This window comes from Danio rerio, chromosome 5 (genome assembly GCF_049306965.1).
Source record: "Danio rerio strain Tuebingen ecotype United States chromosome 5, GRCz12tu, whole genome shotgun sequence".
Lineage (NCBI taxonomy): Eukaryota > Metazoa > Chordata > Actinopteri > Cypriniformes > Danionidae > Danio > Danio rerio.
In genome coordinates this window covers 44,802,394-44,821,345 of record NC_133180.1, presented here as the reverse complement: position 1 = coordinate 44,821,345, position 18,952 = coordinate 44,802,394, and the positions used below count along the sequence as shown (strand labels likewise).

The 18,952-nt window shown below is 34.8% G+C and overlaps 1 protein-coding gene across 1 annotated transcript in view; it reads right to left on the bottom strand.

Annotated features, from left to right (window-relative positions):
• The window catches only part of si:dkey-84j12.1, a 293,735-nt gene extending 275,831 nt beyond the window's left edge, over positions 1-17,904 (bottom strand). The window contains exon 1 of the mRNA XM_001920797.9: positions 17,722-17,904. Within this exon, the coding sequence (XP_001920832.2) occupies positions 17,722-17,806 (85 nt within the window). The 5' untranslated portion in view covers positions 17,807-17,904. The remainder of the gene's footprint in view (positions 1-17,721) is intronic.
• Positions 17,905-18,952: the final 1,048 nt, after the last annotated feature.

The window sequence follows — 18,952 nt, the reverse complement described above, 5'->3', positions numbered from 1 at the left end:
CCCTGAGATGTTTTAAAGGAAATGTCTGTATATCTTCTATCAAAAAGAGATTTAGAGGAACCAAAAATGCTTTTTTAGAAAAGCTGAATTTGCAAGTTCAAAGAGAATCCTAAAACAACAAAACTTAAACCAGGGTTTTTTTTTAGGATTCTTTCCCATATAGAAATGTGATATATAAAAATATATGCAAATTGCATATATGACATACAAGATCATATTTGGATATGTTTATATATATGTTTACATTTTTTCAATAATTGTATTCAGAATTATTTATATTCAAATGTATTAGTTATATTCATAAATGTCTATATATATATATATATATATATATATATATATATATATATATATATATATATATATATATATATATATATATATATACAGGGCCGGCCCAAACCTTCAGGGGGCCCTAAGCAGGATTTTATTTGGGGCCCCTTGGTGCAAACAATATGACAAATTATCGTCAATCCTTGATAATTCGCACACTATAAATTTAAAACACACATTATCGATTTTATTCGCTAGAGCTGTGTTGCTTACATCAAAAAATGTATGTTTTGAGACAATTCTAAATATTATTCTGCAGAAACAACTTCCTATTGATTTAACTTTTTATATGACTACTTACCACAAATCTAAATAATTAGACACAAAACGTTAATATGGGCTGGCAGAAACAAAAGCAGCTGGAAGTAGCCAATAACATACTGATTTTTATTATTATTCAAGACGCTGCCAAACAGTCAAACATAGTGACAATAAAGATACATTTTTTAAATTGGATATAAATGTTAATACTCAAAAAAATTCATATTGTATTTTGTAGTTCAAATAACTTAAAACATATATTTAAATTAAAATCAAACTAAATCAGGAAGCATTTTCTAGACATACTCGCATATCAATCAAATTAATAAATATGTACAAAAAAATTTCAGTTTTCAGAAATAATTCTAAATTAAATGATTTTTTTGTAAAACAAATTAATCTGCCAATGAGATAAGTAAAATAATCTTATTTAAAACCTAAAACAATATTTTGTATTTACTCTAATTGGCAGATTATTGAGCTTTTTAATGAAAAATTTGCATCATTGTGACTAAATATCCTTCTAGAAAATGCTTATTGGTTTAAGAATTTTTAGATATTTGGACTAAAAATCCAACAAAATCTATAAGAAAGAAAATCATTTTTGCAGTGTATTTACCAACTGTTAATTGTATAAATCAGAAGCTTATTTCTTTAATTGCCAAGTTCATAAAAAAAGCATTTTGCTGCTTTTCCGGGCACTGCTGCTTCAATCACGATATCAGTGATTCTGCGATATATTGATAGATCACAAGAAAACCAGCCACCATATATCACAATTTTGGTAAATGAAGGGGGAAAATGCATAAAAAATTTATGATGAATTTCTTTTATAAACACGCATTTATAGAATTGCAACAATATAAAACAAGTGCGCATCTGTCAAACAAGCTTAAAAATGCTGATGTGCAGAGAGCAGTTTATGACTGAAGAGAGCACATCTCTATTACAGCAGCAAAATCTTCATTTAGTGGAATATGCATTTAAGAAAAAAAACTGCCAAAATAGTAATTTATTGCTTTCTAATTTTCTGTAAACTTAAAACACTTATTACAACTTGACCAACTAATTTTATGTAAACATGGAAACATTTTATGCTTAGCCCTGGTTTATTTTTAATAAAAAATATATGCATTCCCACAATTTTTTTTTTACTTATCAGAATGCTCTGAGAGGTGAGCACATACTCCTCTGAGCACGTATGTTTTCAACGGTGGAGAACATTAGTTATTTACTCATCTATTTAGGTTTTTTAATTCCCCTAATATTATTATTAATATTAATATTTTTTGCCAAAATACCATCTACAAGACTTTGACAAGGTCTGTAAGAGTCAAATAAACGCAAGGCCCTTATAATTAAATGTTCATGTCCTATTGATATCTTTATATATTTTGGCGGAGTTAAAAAGTTTGAGCACATAAGAAGTTGCACTGGCCGCGGGCACGCGCGAGCGATATAGCGAAGTAAAAGCGTGTCTGTAAGAAAGAAACTAGTGGCAAATTCGGGGGAGCTGGATGTCTGAAACACACAAATACATTGGCCCAGCTTGGACAGAAGAAAGTGTCTGTATGCCTGAGATTTTCACCATTGCAATAGCTCATCTGTCTGTCAGTTGTTTACATGACGCTGATGTATGTCCCATGATCCGCCATTACGGGAGTGTACTGTAGCTAAAGCGGTTATCTGCTGCAGTCGGTGTTGAAAACTGATTAATTAAATCAGATCTTTTTTATATTTAGGTAAATATCTTGGCGCCTGAGTATGCATCGCAGTCAGAAATAACACTATAAATGGGCATATATTTTGTCCCACCACTAATCCACAACACAACAAACTAAAACGAAATTCACACAATAATTTCAAGCACTCTTGGGGGCCCCCTGGTGGCCACGGGGCCCTAAGCAGCCGCTTAGTTTGCTTATATATATATATATTGTTACACAGATAGACATGTTAACACAGTCATATGCTGTTGGTGATGAGAAATTTACATGACGAGCCAATGTTCATCGCAAACAACTTTTACCATAAGCAGAGAAGAGCATGTGTGCAGTGTCATTCACACAGCTACTTAATACCAGTATGGTAACTCATAATATTAAAGTCATGAAATAAACATTGTTTATCAACATTAGATGTCACATAAATCTTTAATGTACATAACTGATAGGGAAACAACTAAAGAAGATGCATAGTAATGTCAACAAATGGCATAAAAAATGATGTGAAATGCAGGGAGTTCTGGGACAGTCAATTTACAGTTTTCGCTGTATATATTAAGGAAACATACTGTTAACCAGGTTACAGATTTTTTACTGTGGCATTTTTACAGTTGAAAGCATAGCCATTTTTTACAGTGTATTCATTTTCTGTACCTGAATGCTGTTAGACTCCCCAGAAAACCGCCAAATAGTGCTATTCAAACTATCTTGTGAAACTGTATTCATATCACAATATTTATGGCAGAGATATCTCAATATCAGATTTGTCCAACATTGTGCTGCTCTACTTTAGTGTACATGGACGCAACAAGTTGACCAGTAACTGCCATGATCATGTAAACATAGATATTATGGTATTAAATTAGTATCATTTATATCAAAATAGTAAATAAAACCCAGCAAAGCTCATAATTGAAACATGAAATCAGTTCTCATGATAATGACAGATATAAAGCTTACATTTAATATTGCAGGGCTGTCCATATATTAACACAAGGCAATTCAGCAGGCCCTTGTGGGCCATTTCAGCCATTATAACTTGCCCTTTTAAAAGGGAGCAACAGAAAAATCCCTGTGACACTTGGGCATTGCATAAGCAATCAAAAAAGGCTGAAAATACCACACTCAGAGATGTCACTGCCCAGACTAGGCCTGTTGGAAATAAGCTCAACACCCTTGGCAGACACAAAAAAGATGCTCGCCCACGCACACACGCACACACAAAGACTGCAGCAGCTCTGTGAATGTGTAGGAATCCCCTCTCTGCCTCACTGTGAGCTTGATGTAAATGGGCCTCTGGTGCGTTGATAATAATTAATGATAATAAGAGGAATGATGGATGACGTTGTTACTGCAGTAGCAGACACAGCAGAAAAGTTCTCAGCTTTTTTCTTTCTCTCTGTGACTCGTCCCCCTCGTCTCAGCATCCAGACTCTCCGGCCGCAGCTTTATCTGTCAGGCCTCCGTTGCGCAAACAGGCTCCTCGGCACACCAGCCGCTCTGGATGGCCACAGGCAAAGCAGCTGTCAGACTCACTCTCACGCTTTCGTCTCTCTCCATTTCTCTCTCCTGTCCTTGTCACTTTCTCAGCACTCATATTTACACTCCCTCGTCCTTCCTTTCATGCTATTTTGGAGAATAGTATGGTTCAGACATTGTGATGGAAAAAGTGGGAGCTTACCAATAAGACGTGCATCTAAAAAGTTTGAGTTTCCATCTGAAATGGACACTACTGGCAGAGAACACAAAATCTTTCTTTTTATTTCGCAAATTATAATTATGGAGCAAATTGTTAATTACCTGAACAATTCTACAGTATTCATTACCTTAAAACAGTTAAAGGTAAGATCACTGTGGGATCTTTAAACTAATATATTTGACATCTGCATTACACAGTCAGTTCAAAATGCATGCATTTCTGGTGTACACTCAAAAAATATTTATATATATATTTTTTTTGCTTGTCCAAACTACTTAATTCAAATGAGCTGAAACAACACATATCTTGAGATGTCATTGTGACTTAATTTTTTTTAGAGGTGTTAACTTAATAGATTTGTGTTGGGTCAACATGAATGATTTATGTGGAACTCTGCAATTTTTACAGTGTAGTAAACTTGCTCTGTACCTCACCTGGTACCGCATATTAGGATCCAGTTACACAACAACGATGTATTTCACCTGCTTCAAAGGTTATCACTCGATTGAATAGGCATTATCAGCTGATAGATATAGGCCAGTAGGGGCCTTCCGCGCCTACTGGTAGGCTTAGAAGGCTGTTATCATCTATCCACAGAGTTAATCAGCTATACTAATAGAGAAGACTCCAGATCCAGATCTGTTTTTGCCTCACTGTGACGGTTGGGTTTAGGGTTGGGGTAGACATTAATAAAACACAATTGATGGGAAGTTAAATAAATAATATTAATAATTTTCGTTACCTTCCCGCCACAGCCAGCCATATGTGATCTATTGCTGATTAACCATGTGGATGGATAATAACAGCTTTCTCAGCTAACCAGTAGGCGCAGAAGGCTCATATATATCAGCTGATAACCACTGATAACACCTATTCAATTAAGTGATAAGATTTGGCTGTGTATTTAAAATGAGTATGTTTTCATTTGTGTGTGTTTTATTTACTTTGTATCAATGACAATGTTGTCAAAGCAACCCTGTTCATTAAAAAGTGACAAAAAAACACCTTTTGTCACTGAATAGTTAAAAAAATATTAAAATATTATTATAATTTAATAAATAATAATAATAAATACAATCTCTGTATGCATGCCAGGTCAATTTGCAAAAAAATGCCATGTTCCTGCACACACATTCCAATACTCTACCATTGCTATTTTGTTTGGCAAGTACTTGCACATGCCTATAGACTGAACATTTAATGCACAACATCATTTTTACATGAGAATATTTTCAAAACCTTGAACTTTCAAGCCCATTTTTAAAATATCACATTTTTAAGACGTTGTTTTGTAAACAAATCCAAAAAGTATCCTATATTTGTAATGTTAATGTAAGTGTTGTGAAACAAAACAGTCATCATTTTGCAGAAATATTTCTCGAAACAGCAAAGCACAATTTTTGGGATGTTGACAGTCATTTATATGTGCCACGCTGCTAAAAGCACTATTAGGACACATATATTTCACTAAAAAGTGAAAATTTGTTGTTTTTGCATTGTGTAGAGTAAATTCGTTTTTCCAGTTTGAAAAATGATTTGAGAAGTTATGAGGCAACGTCACAGCGTTGAGATCACTGTGTAAATTCCAGTGTGGAGATTGGCTGTCTGTAAGTACAGTACAAGTACTGTCCGCCAGTAGAAAGTGACGTTATTGAGTTTTCTGCATTAATTCATGAGAAAGACTTGGTTCAAACCAATCAGCACGCTCCATTGTGATGCAACTTCATTAATATGCATGATATAGCTTCGAAGATTCCTTTTACATATTACAGTGTTCAGAGAGATGCCACATTGTGTTGCCAACCGTAATTCAAACAAGAAGTAGAAGAATTGTTCTTTGTAAATGAGACATTGCGGATATAAATGTGCTGCAACAAAGGATTTTTTTCCATTTCCCCGCGATAAGAGCACAGCTGGCATGTGTACCCACATGTGTGGATTACAGTGGTCTGCTAACACGCGACAAAAAAATATGTTTGTAAGGAACATTTTTTACGCTAGAGCTTTTAATGTCTGGAAATGGTGAAATCTGGATTTGACACTCATCTTCTTTTAATAAAAGGGTAAAGGTTAAAAATGGTTTCAGTTTGTGTTGATTGTTCTGTCTCTACAGATTTGGTGATCAGTGTTCTTTATGTTTATTCAGATGGCAAAATTAATCAGTATCATCAGCAGTACTCCTTCAGTTCTTGAAGACATACCTTAGTCAAAATGATTTAGTAACTAAGTTTACAGTAATATCACTACAAAATTATGGACTGCAAATCCTCCACTTCCATACAGCTCTCAGATCCACTGTTTGTCCCCGCATCTGTTTGTGTAGCTGGTGTGAAAATAAGCGCGTGCACGTAATGAAACTCCCCATTTCATGCAGCCCTTCTCTCTTTCGCCACTCGACAATCCCACCTAAACAAAGCTGAACCCGCTTTCCTGACTTTTTTCTAACTAGAGGTATGAAAACACCCTGCTGAGATGGATGGCTTTCTTTGCCCTTTAAATGATTGATTCACCCAAAAATTTATACAGCAATTTACCCAGTCATGTCATTCCAATCGTACATGACTTTTATTCTGTATTACAAAACAAAAGATTTCTTCTTGAAGAATGTTTATTTGTCTAAATAATCAGTCAAAGGAGTGATTAAAGGTTGGCAGCACTGTCTTTTAAGCTGAACTGTGCCTTTAATAATTACACATGCACTGCTGTATGTCCTCCTCCCCTATGCAGACCAAAAGCAGGTGCTTCCTCCCCACCAAGAGCACCACAAGATCCCAGAGGAAACTTTAGTTTGGCTGGTGCTGGATTACATGTGGATTAGCACTCCTAATGGGCCTGATCTCTCCTAATTCCCATCAATCCTTCTCATCTGAAACATGGAGAACTCAAAGAGGAAATCACAAAAAAAACCCAGCTTACGGCAATCGGAAAGAGCTGATTTTTTTTTTTTTTCACAACACAATAGTGAAGCTGTTCATTAAAGATTTCCCTTCTCTCTCTCTCTCCCTCTCTGAAACATTCTCGTAATCAAGAACAGTGTCTTTCCGAATTGAATGGAGAACTTTCCTCTTCAGACGGTTCCGCTAATTAATGTTTGCTTGAAGATGGGAGAAATATGTCGATGTAACCTTTTGCAGCGAGCTGCCTGAATTGGAGGATAAAGTGTCATGGGGAGCGAGAGTGTGACTAAAAAAAAGAGAAAGCATAAGAGATCCTGATGAGGGATAGAGAGCTCTTTTCCCATGGTAGCAGTTGGTGACTCAGTAAGAGAACGGATGTGCCGAGCCGAGTGCAATTAGCAAAGTGGCCCTAATGCCAAAATCACACAGCGAGGAGCAGAGGATGACAGACCAGCCCTCTGGAGGAGAGCACAAACCTCTGTGTAATGTGCACCGTGCCGTATGTCTCCTCTACAGCTGAGAGAAAAGAGTAGCTGGTGTAAATTGAATGAAGCCACTGGATCAGAAGGTGGCACTCAAAACAAATGCAATCTGATAATTCTCTACACAGTGCGATATCTGTTGGTGTTGTGCTCAAAAGCAGTTAGAATCACTTCAGCTGTCACTCAACACACAAGCGCGGTCGGTGTCAGTTAATGTACGGCTTTATCATTTATTTTGGTGTCAAGGTTTTTGTGTTTTGTAATACTTAAACTGATTCATGGTAAAGATAGCTTGGCAGTAATAAATGCAACATGGAGTCTGATGCAGATAGCCTATAATAAAGTCCAAGTTGTAAAGCTGTCATCTGCATGAATAAAAACGATAAAAACTGAGGACATATTTGGCTTGGTCCATTATTGGTTGTACTTCCTCACAGTCTTTGCAGTTAGCATTTTCAGCCTCTCTCTGCATAAATGAAGTACAAGTACATTCACACACTCTCTCATACACTACAACCAATTTAGTTCATCCAATTCACTTATAGTGCATGTCTTTAGACTGTGGGGGAAACCAGAGTGCATGCAGGAAACCCACACAAACATGGGGAGCACATCCAAACTCAACACTGAAATTCCACTGAGCTGACATGCCGCCCATTGTGTATATACACTCACCGGCCACTTTGTTAGTACAACTGCTCAATAAAGCAAACTTAAAATCAGCCAATCTCATGGCAGCAACTCAATGCATTTGGGCATGCAGACATGGTCAATACGATCTGCTGCAGTTCAAACCGAGCATCAGAATGAGGAAGAAAGGTGATTTCAGTGACTTGGTGATTTAATGGTGTGTGGGATATTTTCTTGGCACACTTTTGGCCCATTAGTGCCAGCTGAGTATCATGTCAACACCACAGCCTACCCGTGTATTGTTGCTGACCAAAATTTCGGAGGAATATTTCCAGGCTTGTTAAATCTATGCCACGAAGGATTAAGACAGCAAAAAGTTGGTCCAACCCCGTACTAGTAAGGTATACCTAATAAAGTGGCCAGTGATGTGTATATAATAATATTATATACATTACAAGCATATTTCTTTTTGCACCAATATCATTATCAAAATTGTATTATTTATTACTATAATACTATAAATCTTTATTATACTGTAATGCATTGCCTTAATTTGAAAATTGTATTCAATGGAACAATGAATTTGTTTTCACTGTGATTTTGACAGATGGCAGATTTACTGTAATGTTTACCTGCTTCAAAAGCATTCCGGTAAACACTATACATAGGGGTTAGAAGTAAAATGGGAAGACAAATAGTTAAAAAGATTTTATGCGAAAACGCATCTAGAAAGAAAATTTGAGAAGAAAAAAAGCAGTTTCTAGAGCAATCCAGTCAGTTATTCCTGGTATATATTGTACATGAAATGGAAAGGCAGACCACAGATGTTTTTTTTTTTTTTTTCATTTTGTTCCAACAGAATACAAAAGAAAATAATAATAGTAATAATCAGGAGGGAAAGAATTACCACCCCTATTGTTGTTATACCACATCACATTTAAATACCAAGAAAAATGTGAGTGTGTACTTGCTCTCATTACTGTTGCTCTAGTAGTTACTGCGACTGCTAAAAAGTTGTTCGAAGTTAAAATATATGCATATAAATAACTGAATTACTTAATTTATTGTATTCTGTGGACAGTTTCTTTGATGATGTTTTGTACTCTACTTTAGTTTTAAACCTGCCGAACATTACCTTCAGTCAAACTGACCTTTAAAGCTGTCAGCTATTTCATAGGTTTATGAAACAAATAGGAAAAATAATCAAATAAAATGTGTCCTGAATTATCCCACAGTGCTGATTCATTCATAATGAGTCATCGTTGCGGAGTATTATTTAATTTCTGAATATTTTAGGCACACAGCTGTGCACAAAAAAATTGTGTCACCCCTTTTAACTATATATATATATATATATATATATATATATATATATATATATATATATATATTTTTTTTTTTTTTTTTTTAATATATATATATATATATATATATATATATATATATATATATATATATATATATATATATATATATATATATATATATATATATAAAATATATATATATATATATATATATATATATATATATAGTTAAAAGTTAAAAGGGGTGACACTGTGGCTCAGTGGGTAGCACTGTTGCCTCACAGCAAGTAGGTCGCTGGTTCGAGTCTCGGCTGAGTCAGGTGGCATTTGGGTGGAGTTTGCATGTTCTCCTTGTGTTCATATGGGTTTTCTTCAGGTACTCTGGTTTCCCCTAAAGTCCAAAAGCATGCACTATAGGTGAATTAAATAAAGTTGATTAGCTGTAGTGTATGTGTGTGATTTCAAGAGTGTATGGGTGATTCCTAGAGATAAAAGCGCATAAAACATATGCTGGATGAGCTGGTGGTTCATTCTGCTGTGGCGACCCTTGATTAATAAAGGGACTAAGCTAAAAAAAAGCATAAAAAATGAATGAATGAAAGAGGAAGTTAAGTGTATCTACAATATAACTTAGTCACAGTATTTTTTTTTTTTTTTTTTGCATTTTGAATAACAGATTTAAAAAAAATACATTAAATACAAGAAAAAACATTGCTGTGCTAATTTTATCTTATGATTATAACTGTGATATGCTTGAAAAAAGGGGGGAGAATCTGATATTAATGATCAAGATAAATGATAAAATATATAAAGGTAAAATAAAATCTCAAATGAAAAATACTACACTACCTAAAAAACCAGCAGACACTTCTTTAGCAACTAAGATTGCAATGAAGGTACATAATTTATCAGTTCTTGCTTTACCCTGAACCACATCAGGGTACGTAAGAGAAAATTATATACATGGGTTTGATCAGGAAGAAATACATCCTGATGTCTTTAAGAGGACTCTCAATTTCATATATTTTGAGTTATGATATATTTGCATATTTACAAGGTGTCACATCCTATCATGGTATCCTGTGTTATTACCATCATAATTATTATATTGTGTGCGTGTGTGTTGTGGGGACCAAATGTATGCAATTATATTAATATCTGTCTTTTTTACCTTGTGGGGACATTGTTTTATCATGTTATTATTATTGTTGTATTATTATTATTATTATTATTATTATTATTTTAATAATTTGAACCCAAGGACAAAGGGTCATCCAGAATGAAGTATTTTGAAAATGTCAGGATTTGGTTTGGAGGTAGAGTTGGGATAAGAGAAATAAATATATTGTTTATGTTAAAAAATAAGGACTATGGAAAGTCCCCATGAATGTGTGTGTGCGTGTGTATGCGGTTTATTTGGTGTCCAATACCAAATTTGAAAATAATTTGTCTAATGACATGGATATGACCTAAGTGTTCCAATGTTGAGGTGCTTTATGAGGACATGTTTTGTGCCCTCATAATTCAAATGCTAAAAAATTATATTTAACAGGGTTGCGACAAGTTTTCTGTAAGAGTTGGTTTTAAGATAATGTGATATAATATGTATTTTTATGCTCGTTATGGGTGTTTCCCAGTGTTGCAGCTGGAAGGGCATTCGCTGGATAACAAATATGCTAAATAAGTTGGCAGTTCATTCCGCTGTGGTGACCCCTGATTAATAAAGGGACTAAGCCTAAAAAGAAAATTAATGAATGTAATTTTTACAGTATAAATTACTTTGCATTTGTATTATCACAGTTTTCAAGAATACACAAATAATAATTGGGATGATAGCAGCAGTGAAACCAATCATGTAAGTAACCAACTCCATAAATCCTATTTTTTTCTGCAATATAATTCAGAGAGCTTTATTTTGTCTGGTGGTGCCAATTAAGAGCAGATTTCTTTTTCCCTGCTCTTTCATTCAGAAATTAGATGATTACTGTGGTTCTTCTAGCTATTTTTCTGGCAAAGCAACAAGAATTTGATATAAAAAATGTGTTACATAACAGGCAACAGTCCTAAGGACATTTTGAATTAATTTTCCCAATAAAGGAAGAAGCCAGGAGGTTGTCCCAAACGTAAGATTTTGAGAAACAGAGAAAGAAGCTAGAAGGCTTCTATGTGCACAAAAACATCAAGAGTTTATCCAGGGCTCAATACATTATTTATAAATGCTTTTTCCCCCCACATCTTTATTTCTTTATCACTGTCTGTAAGATTTTCCCACTGTTCACGTACACACATGACTCGAACATCTCACATTTTTTGACAATGCACAACAATTTAGACATCGCAAAAGCAGACTTCCATTAGTTACCAGAGACTTTGAGATTAGCAGCTTGGTGTGGTGCATATTGAATTATGCGATGGCGTCGCATCAATCAGAGAGCAGTGACGCGCATTCATCGGACTGAGCAAAGTAATGAAGCCCTAAATCTCCCTGCGGGTTTGTTGTGGCGCCGTTCATCTTGCAGCGTTTTAATTGATTTCGGACTTGCTCGCGAGTAAAGGTGATATGCGTTGCTGCACGGGAACAGCTGATGAAACCAAGGTTTGCTCTGCGTAATGTATGAGTGCAACAAAAGCAAGGATGTGATGACTGAAATATTAGTTTGAACTGGTACAATATTAGTAGCAATTACCCATGAGGCCTTATATGAACCCACCAGTTTTAATTTGTACAATATACTGTACAATATGTAAATGCACATATAAAAAAGCATATTCTTATTCATTGGTTTCCACTGCATTTGATAAATTCTATAAAATGATTCATTGGAATTTTAAAAATTATATATATATATTTTCAGTGAATATAGGCAATGTATTTTAGTGCATTTAAACAAAACAGATTTATTAAACAGATAAATTTATTAAAATAATATTTTAGTCAACAAACACATTTAGAAATTGAAAGATGATACAATTAAATTTTACAAAATATTGCAAAAAAAAGGACGACCTACAAAATTTTAATTAAATGTTTTATTTTTTTCTTTTGATTTTTTCTTTTGATTTTTACTCTTTTTAAAATTTTTATTTAATATTTTTCTATAACATATAAATTTGGGTGTACTGGTTTTTGGTCTGTTATCGTACATTATTTTGTTAGATTAGCTCCAGATTTGGCTTCAGTACTGACTATTCTAATGTTTATGCAAATAAATTATGTTGTATAGCCTCCTATTAAAATATGAATTTAAAAGAAAGATTTGTGAGGGGTGTACTTATATATGCTGAGCATATAGGTGTGCATTTACATATAGACAATAAATATACAGAGTATACACACATTTCCTGTATTATGTAAATGCAATCTTTTTCTTTGTATGAAATTAATCACAATTACTTGTTTAAAAGTCAAATCAATACTCTCTCCATTCTTGTTTCTATTATAATGTATTATAATACAATAAAAGATATACGGAAGATCTCTGACTGGCTTTGTGTACTTTACAGCAGTGTTTATTATTGTAAAAGCAGTGTTTTATTGTTTTTAAATAAGCATTTTTTTCACCTCTTCTTGAATCATTATTAAAACTTATTTTTAAAACCTTAAGCACTAAGAATATATGGAGTGACATGAACATTACTCTTTTTCTCACAAATCTATCCTTAATCGCCTTTGTTTATACACTTAAAATGTCCCTTTCTTCAAACTAACATCATTATTATAACAAGATGTCACCTTAGAATTATAAGGTTCTATCTGACATTTCTGTCACAATTACGTTATTGATATATTCTTATTAAATGACAACTTATTTACATTATGGTATGTTTTAATATGTTGTTTACATTTTAAGACTTTTTATTTTTTTAAAAAATGTTACACACATACTGTTTGCTATATGGAATGAAAAAAACTTTGAAGTAGGTAAAGTGTATTTATAAAGCACATTTAACTTCAGTTTGGCACTGACCAAAGTGTTGCACAAAACCATAGCACACATTATAAACCGAAAAATAACAAAAAAGTCATAATAAGAATAGTAGTATGACAGCAACAATGCGCAATACAGATTAGAAGCCTGGGAAGGCAATAGAATAAAAATGTGTATTAAAAATAGAGAGAGAAGAAGCACTCGTAATGTCTGGTGGCAGCTGGTTCCACAAACAGAGCAGCGACTGCAAAAAAAATCTCCTTTCAGTTTAAGTCGTGACCGAGGAATTTGTAGTAAAATTTTATTCGATGACCTAAGGGACCGAGGAGTTGACTGTAGGTTAATAAGTTCAGATATATAAGAAGGTGCTTGCCCATTCAATGCTTTAAAACAATAAGTAATGTTAACAAGAAGCCAATGAAGGGATGCTAAAACTGGTAAGATATGAGTATGAGATTGAGAATGAAGCTCAATATCTCAAAATTATTCAGAATGCAGATAGAACCTCATAATTCCAAGGTGACAATATCACTGTTATCTCGAGTAACTGAGATTACCCAGTATGATCCTACAATTAATGAATAACTGTGAAATAGTATTACTTTTGTTATTGCCATATCAAAAACAATAATTATTTTCCTGACTAAATAAAAAGTATATTTTAAAGCAACAAACAATAGGCCATGAGGCTGTTTACAACACTGCGAAAACAATTACAGTATAAAAGATCATTTAATTTGATATTGGCAATATATTATTATTTTGTTATCTGAAACAGTTGTGTGCTGTAAACAGATCATGTGACCTCTTTAAGTAGATAAACTTATATAGGATGTTTCATCTCTGTTTATATTATTATATTTGTTTCACATTTAAAAAACCAACACACACACACACACACACACACACACAGTGAATTCATGGTTCACATTTGCGATATGACGATATGAAGTAAGACACAATATTTGATAGTCTCTCTTTTCAAAAATTGTAATGGCAGACCTGTTTTACTTATAAACTTTCTGTACTCGATCTAAAAAGAAAATAAATAAATCCCAAGCCCAACTAGACAGTCTGGCTAACAAACAGACATTACAATTAAGCTACTGGTTCCAGAACAGAAATTAATCTTCAACATTAAACAGCATGTATAGCTACAGATGAGCTGCTCCTGTTTCAACAACGGCTGTCATCCTCATGAATTTACCTGCGTTCAGCTCAATACTAATGCGCTATTTTCTTGCGCAGTAAATGTGAGCGTTAAGTAATGTACCACCACTCAGTGCAAAGCTTCCCTTCACGGGTCATGTCTCAGCATAATGAGATCACACAAGTGTGCTTAGTTTTAAACGTTATAAAAGTTATAAAAGTCTCCCTCACAAACACAATAATAAAGCACTTTGACACATAAACTGATTGATTGATTGATTGATTGATTGATTGATTGATTGATTGATTGATTGATACTTATGGACAGAGATAGATAGATAGATAGATAGATAGATAGATAGATAGATAGACAGACAGACAGACAGACAGACAGACAGACAGACAGACAGACAGACAGACAGACAGACAGACAGACAGACAGACAGACAGACAGACAGACAGACAGACAGACAGACAGACAGACAGACAGACAGACAGACAGATAGATAGATAGATAGATAGATAGATAGATAGATAGATAGATAGATAGATAGATAGATAGATAGATAGATAGATAGATAGATAGATAGATACTTTTTTGAAGCAATCAACTGCACTAGTTCCACAGCAAACCAGCAAAGATTTGATCTTAACATATTACAATTGTGTGCGACTGTACAAGATCATAAAATCATCCATGCGCCAACACATCTTATGCCCAGACAGAAGTAACAAAAGAACAAAGGGTCTGACCAAACCAGGTCAAAACAGTAAGAGTGTGAGCGACGGTTGCAGATTCCAGACCAAAAGAGTGAGGCAGAAAGACAGACTCAGAGTCGGCTGAGGGACTCTTCTCTCTCCCGCTCACCGAGTCGCAGCACGGCTCTTTGTCTACGTCTGTCACATTGAACTGTTTTCTTTGGTCTGCTCTGACTCGTTCTCCCATGAGACCTGATGGCTCATTGGTCTTGCTCCTTTGTGCTAGCCTAAGAGCATCACTCCTTTCCTGCAGCTTGTCAATACTGTGATCAATGCTAGCGCACAGCCAAGTCCTGTGACTGGCGTATCTCTTTGCAACGCGTCGGATGCCCTGTTAATCAAGTGATGTTTATGAATTGCTCATGCATTATGAATCTCATCAACAGTGAAGTTGACGATAAATAATAAAAAGGTATTTACTGGATATCAAAACATTTTTCTCGACCCCCATGATGCACATGCACTGTACTTTTGTAGTAAAATAAGGAGGTTTTTTAAAGTGTAAAAAAAATGTAGACATGCACACACATTACTTTAAATCAGCCAAGCAGCAGAAAAGTGCAAAATATATATTCATAAAGGCGGTAACACCAAAGCTCCAAAAATATCAATTTATTAAATTAAAAAGGCTAATACAAGGCCTTATATCAGCCTTTTTAATTTAATAAATTGACACTTTATGAGCTTCGGTGATGCAGCCTTTATGAATATATGTTTTAAAAAATGTACAAATTCTACAAAGATTACCAAATAAGGTTCTACAAAATAAAATGTCTCACCATTCCACTATTAATTCTAAATTAATTGCTTTTGGTTTCCAAAAAAAAAAAAACATTATTTCTACTCATCATCATAACTAAAATCAATAGGTTTCAATTTTTTACCATTTCAGTTCATTCTTAACCTCTGACAGCTCATCCAGTCAAAAAAAGAGAAAATGGATAAAAACATTGTTTAATAATAATAATAATAATAATAATAATAATAATAATAATAATAATAATAACAAGAAGAAGAAGAAGAAGAAGAAGAAGAAGATGATGAAGAAGAAGATTTAACCATGTAAAATACTTCAGTTCAGTTTTCAGCAATATACAGTTGAAGTCAGAAGTCAGAATTATTAGCCCCCTTTTTATTTTCCCCAAATTTCTGTTTAACAGAGAAAATATTTTTTTTCCAACACAATTAAAAACATAATAGTTTTAATAACTCCTTTCTAATAACAGATTTATTTTATCTTTGCCATGATGACAGTAAATAATATTTGACTAGATATTTATAAAGATAATTTTATACAGCTTAAAGTGACATTTAAAGGGCTTAACTAGGTTAATTAGGTTAACTAGGCAGGTTAGCATAATTAGGTAAGTTATTGTTTAACGATGGTTTGTCCTATATTGAAAATAAAAGTAGCTTAAAGGGGCTAATAATTTTGACCTTAAAATGGCTTTTGAAAAATTAAAACCTGCTTAAAAAGAAAATATATTATCAGGCATACTGTGAAAATTTCCTTGCTCTGTTAACATTATTTGGGAAATATTTAAAAAAGAAAAAAATCCAAGGGGGTTTAATAATTTTGATTTCCACTTGTTCCTCAAATAAACAACTGTAACCTTGTCAGGTTTCCATATATTATATAAATGCAAAAAAACTAACCATAAAAAATAAAGCAGTTCTTAATGATACAACATGTTGTGTGATGGAATGTAGTAAAACGCAGCCCAAAAGCCAACGGACCACCTGAGTGTCTGTCGTACTTAAGCACAGCAAGAGATGTGAATTCAGTGCCGGAGATGAAGTCGAGCCGACAGCATCCATCAGACGCGCTTTCAGGCAGAGCAGCGCAGGTATTGTCTTGCTCTGGCAGCCAGATTAACTTCCCTATCGATGCGATCTACAAGAACATCTCCAGATAAACAACAAGAAACAACTCGGCGCTCTTCTAGCGCTATCAAGCGTCTGATGACTAGAGGTAAGTCTGAGACTAACACACTCACATTAAAAAGCAATAATTGGATAATTGGCCTACATATTTCCCGAAGGCAACTGATATTGTCGAAATCACGTTAAACTAAAACTGACGACAATACAATAAAAACTGATTTAAAACAATTTAGGCCAGCAAACCCTGGGGGTTTAAAGCAATAAAGTGTGTTACGATACGGAACATGATACACAATTACTTTGCTCAGATATTAATGCCATATATATATGTCTTGCGAGAAATAAAGAAGCGTCCACTTCTCGCGCGAAGCTCCTGAAGAATGTAGCACACTCACTCACTCGCTCACTGACTGACTGACTGTAGTGTGCGCTTTATTCTCGGGCATGAGCTCAGGACAACATGAAGACACAAATAAGACAGCAGTGCTAAAAACAAACGCTTTCCCCCTGCTGTGTGGCCAAAGTGCAGCAGCAGCGCTGAATGTGGCACAGGCTGTACGGATGTGCCGGAGCACAGAGTGAAGTAGTTCAGTTCAGCACCAGCACAAAGGACAGCTCCACTGCATCAAGATAGAGATCTCACTTCAGCCCTCACTGAGCGACTCACCTCCGACACAGCAGAGCAAGGTGTAAACAAGCAACAGGATCTCCAGGCGGCGCGTCCCCGACCGAAACCCTTCCAGCCACCACATCGTGATAAACTGACTGTTTACGCCCCGACGGCACGGACGCGATTTTTATATCGCTACGCTTGTCCACATTTTCAGCTCTTGCAACGGACCAGCTGTTCGCGCATGACGTAATAGTGAAGAGGCTATTCCGAGAAAGCCCCGCCCTGCCTGTGCTGTGATTGGAGAGTCGCCACACATCCATTCAACTGATTGGCGGAAGGGAACGTCAGTCAGGGGACCGTCGTGTCGCTCGGTCCTGGTAGGAGACATGAGCGGTTTGTCCGACAAATGAGCAGCATTTTCAAGTTTACTTCCTCAGGAAGCAAGTTGTAGCGATGCCCTGACATGTCCTTTTCCCCCGTCACATGTTTTTGTTTTTTAATCACTGAAATGTATTACATCGGTTATTTGATGACCTCATTTATTCGAGAAATGTGCTGATCACTAGCCATATATATGTTTGTTTTGTAAGTAGACCTACAACGTAAATGCTGTTTTTTTATCACTTTAAACGGAATCAGGGAATAAAGACTGTTTTATAGTGATAAAATAAGTTTACTTTTAATATAATATTCATTAGATCTAATAGAACCAGATTGTGTCGGAGATGGAGGGCAATACTGCCATCTATCGGCCGCTGACTGACACAATATTTCAACAAGAAGGTTTCATCGAGGAATTTTAGACTAAGCCATTTGAACCACTAAAAGCACTTCTTAACTTGTGATTAACATTTTTAAAGTGCCCTATATGTCCCCAATGTGATAAGAAACATCCAACAAACCCAACATACATTAGTGTTTTGGGGTGCTTGACTAGTTTAACAACAAGACACACTCCAAAGAACCAGCTGTTCAGGCCTAAATGCTAATTCTAGATCTGCAGTTCTCAGTCATTTTATGAAAATGTCCCTATAGTGTCCACAGTCCTCTTTTAAGGCCCTAAGATGCCTGATGAACGGGGTGGTTCTTTTTTTCTCAAAAAGTGGACCTTTTTGCAGTTATACGCCTAATTTTTTATCCAATAATAAGAGTTAAATTCTGCATTTAAGTGACATTTTAAGCTGTTGCGATTTTTTTTATTTTTTGCTGGATTAGCTAGTCGGATGATCATCATAAAAACACTTATTAATGAACCAAACAATTTCCTGAAAATTTAGAAAAAAGA